The 1,857-nt window shown below is 42.2% G+C and overlaps 1 protein-coding gene across 14 annotated transcripts in view; it reads right to left on the bottom strand.

Annotated features, from left to right (window-relative positions):
- The window catches only part of LOC106878584 (slit homolog 1 protein-like), a 35,923-nt gene extending 34,996 nt beyond the window's left edge, over window positions 1-927 (bottom strand). For all 14 annotated transcript variants that reach the window (XM_014927831.2, XM_014927837.2, XM_014927832.2 and 11 more), the window contains exon 1: window positions 689-927. In XM_014927831.2, the coding sequence (XP_014783317.1) occupies window positions 689-879 (191 nt within the window). In that variant the 5' untranslated portion in view covers window positions 880-927. The remainder of the gene's footprint in view (window positions 1-688) is intronic.
- Window positions 928-1,857: the final 930 nt, after the last annotated feature.

The following is a 1,857-nucleotide window of genomic DNA, read 5'->3' as shown; positions in this document are numbered from 1 at the left end:
ATTAGAACTGGCCTCCATATGGTGTGGAAGCAAGCTTTTTACCATACAGCCCCCACCTGTGGAAGCTTCAGTAACGGAATCCTCGACTCCCCAAGGATTAGAACTGGCCTCCATATGGTGTGGAAGCAAGCTTTTTACCATACAGCCCCCACCTGTGCCAACAAAAAAAAGAAATTCAGAACTCAAAATCCACAGAAAATTTTATGTTAACCGTTTTTTCGCAATGCAGCCCATGCTGGAACATTACCTGGGAAAGGCCTCCACAGTCACCTGAGTAGGCTACATTGAAATGCTGGTCAACAAACTGAAATCAGCAATTTGCATCAAACGCTGAAATCCATTGTCAAAACGAGTGTTGTAGTTGCACGAAAATGCACGGCCACATATGGCCACCCCCACATTGTAGGAACTATTGACTTTCGAGTTTCCGGAACACCTTGCATACAGAGATCTCACCTCTTTCGACTATCACCTTTTGGGGCCGCTCAAACATCTTTTACGAGGTCGTCGATTTGCTACGGACGAAGAAGGTTTTGCGGCAGGTGATATAGTGTCTAAAGCGATGAGGTTAACAATATTAAGTATTATTAGTATTAGCGATGAGGTCAGCAATATAAGGTATTAGCAAAACCAATGAGAGTTTAAATCAGTGGTTGTGGAAAAGGTGTAAAATTTGTTTAACACTTACAAATATTCAACATTTTCAGGAATGGCTGGTGGAACTGTAATCAGGCTGAGAGATGCACATGATATTTGGGTCTGGGACTCACTACAACTGCATTTAGTGCAGAAGTCTGAAACGGCATGACCCTCCAACAATAATCTCATATACAGTATCAACAAAAAAGTCACCATTAGTTTCATTGTGCGACAGAACATACTTTCAGGAGAAGATTAATCTGGAAAAGACGGAAAGAAGAAAATAACAGACATCTTTATTATTTCTTTCATGTTACAGATGCTTCGAAGAAAAGAGGGCTGTCCTGGTTCCACATGATAGACTTATCTTTCATTTCACCTAATTTCAATTTAATATTTTAAGCTGGAACAAACTAGCTCTCGAAAATCAATGTTAAGAACATAATTAAAGATTATAACTTTAGTGGGTGATAATCATCATCATCATCATCATCATTGTCGTTTAACGTCCGCTTTCCATGCTAGCATGGGTTGGACGATTTGACTGAGGACTGGTGAACCAGGTGGCTACAGCAGGCTCCAATCTGATTTGGCAGTTTCTACAGCTAGATGCCCTTCCTAATGCCAACCATTCCGAGAGTGTAGTGGGTGCTTTTACATGTCACCAGCATGAAGGCCAGTCAGGTGGTACTATATATATATATCATCATCATCATCATCATCATTTAATGTCCGCTTTCCATGCTAGCATGGGTTGGACGATTTGACTGAGGACTGGTGGACCAAGAGATGACACCAGGCTCCAATCTGATTTGGCAGAGTTTCTACAACTGGATGCCCTTCCTAACGCCAACCACTCTGATAGTGTAGTGGGTGCTTTTACGTGCCACTGGCACGAAGGCCAGTCAGGCGGTACTGGCAACGGCCACGCTCGAAATGGTGTATTTTACGTGGTGCCACCTGCACAAGGGATAATGTTGAATAAAAAGCACATACACGCAAATGGATAAACACAACGCTTCACTTATGCGTAGCAAGCATACAAGGCGGATCTACTATGGAGCTAACGAAGCGTAAGTCCTACAAGTCAATGGCATCACTCGCAGCCAAAAATAATTTATGTATTTGCATAACACGGGGTGGGAAAATTTTCTCCTGGAGTTATTGTTTCAGCGAAAGGTTTTATCACATCCAATATTGCGACCAAGTCATAGAGAT

Source organism: Octopus bimaculoides, chromosome 28, assembly GCF_001194135.2.
Source record: "Octopus bimaculoides isolate UCB-OBI-ISO-001 chromosome 28, ASM119413v2, whole genome shotgun sequence".
Taxonomy (NCBI): Eukaryota; Metazoa; Mollusca; class Cephalopoda; order Octopoda; family Octopodidae; genus Octopus; species Octopus bimaculoides.
The sequence above is the reverse complement of the archived record's forward strand: the minus strand, read 5'-3'. Positions and strand labels throughout refer to the sequence as shown.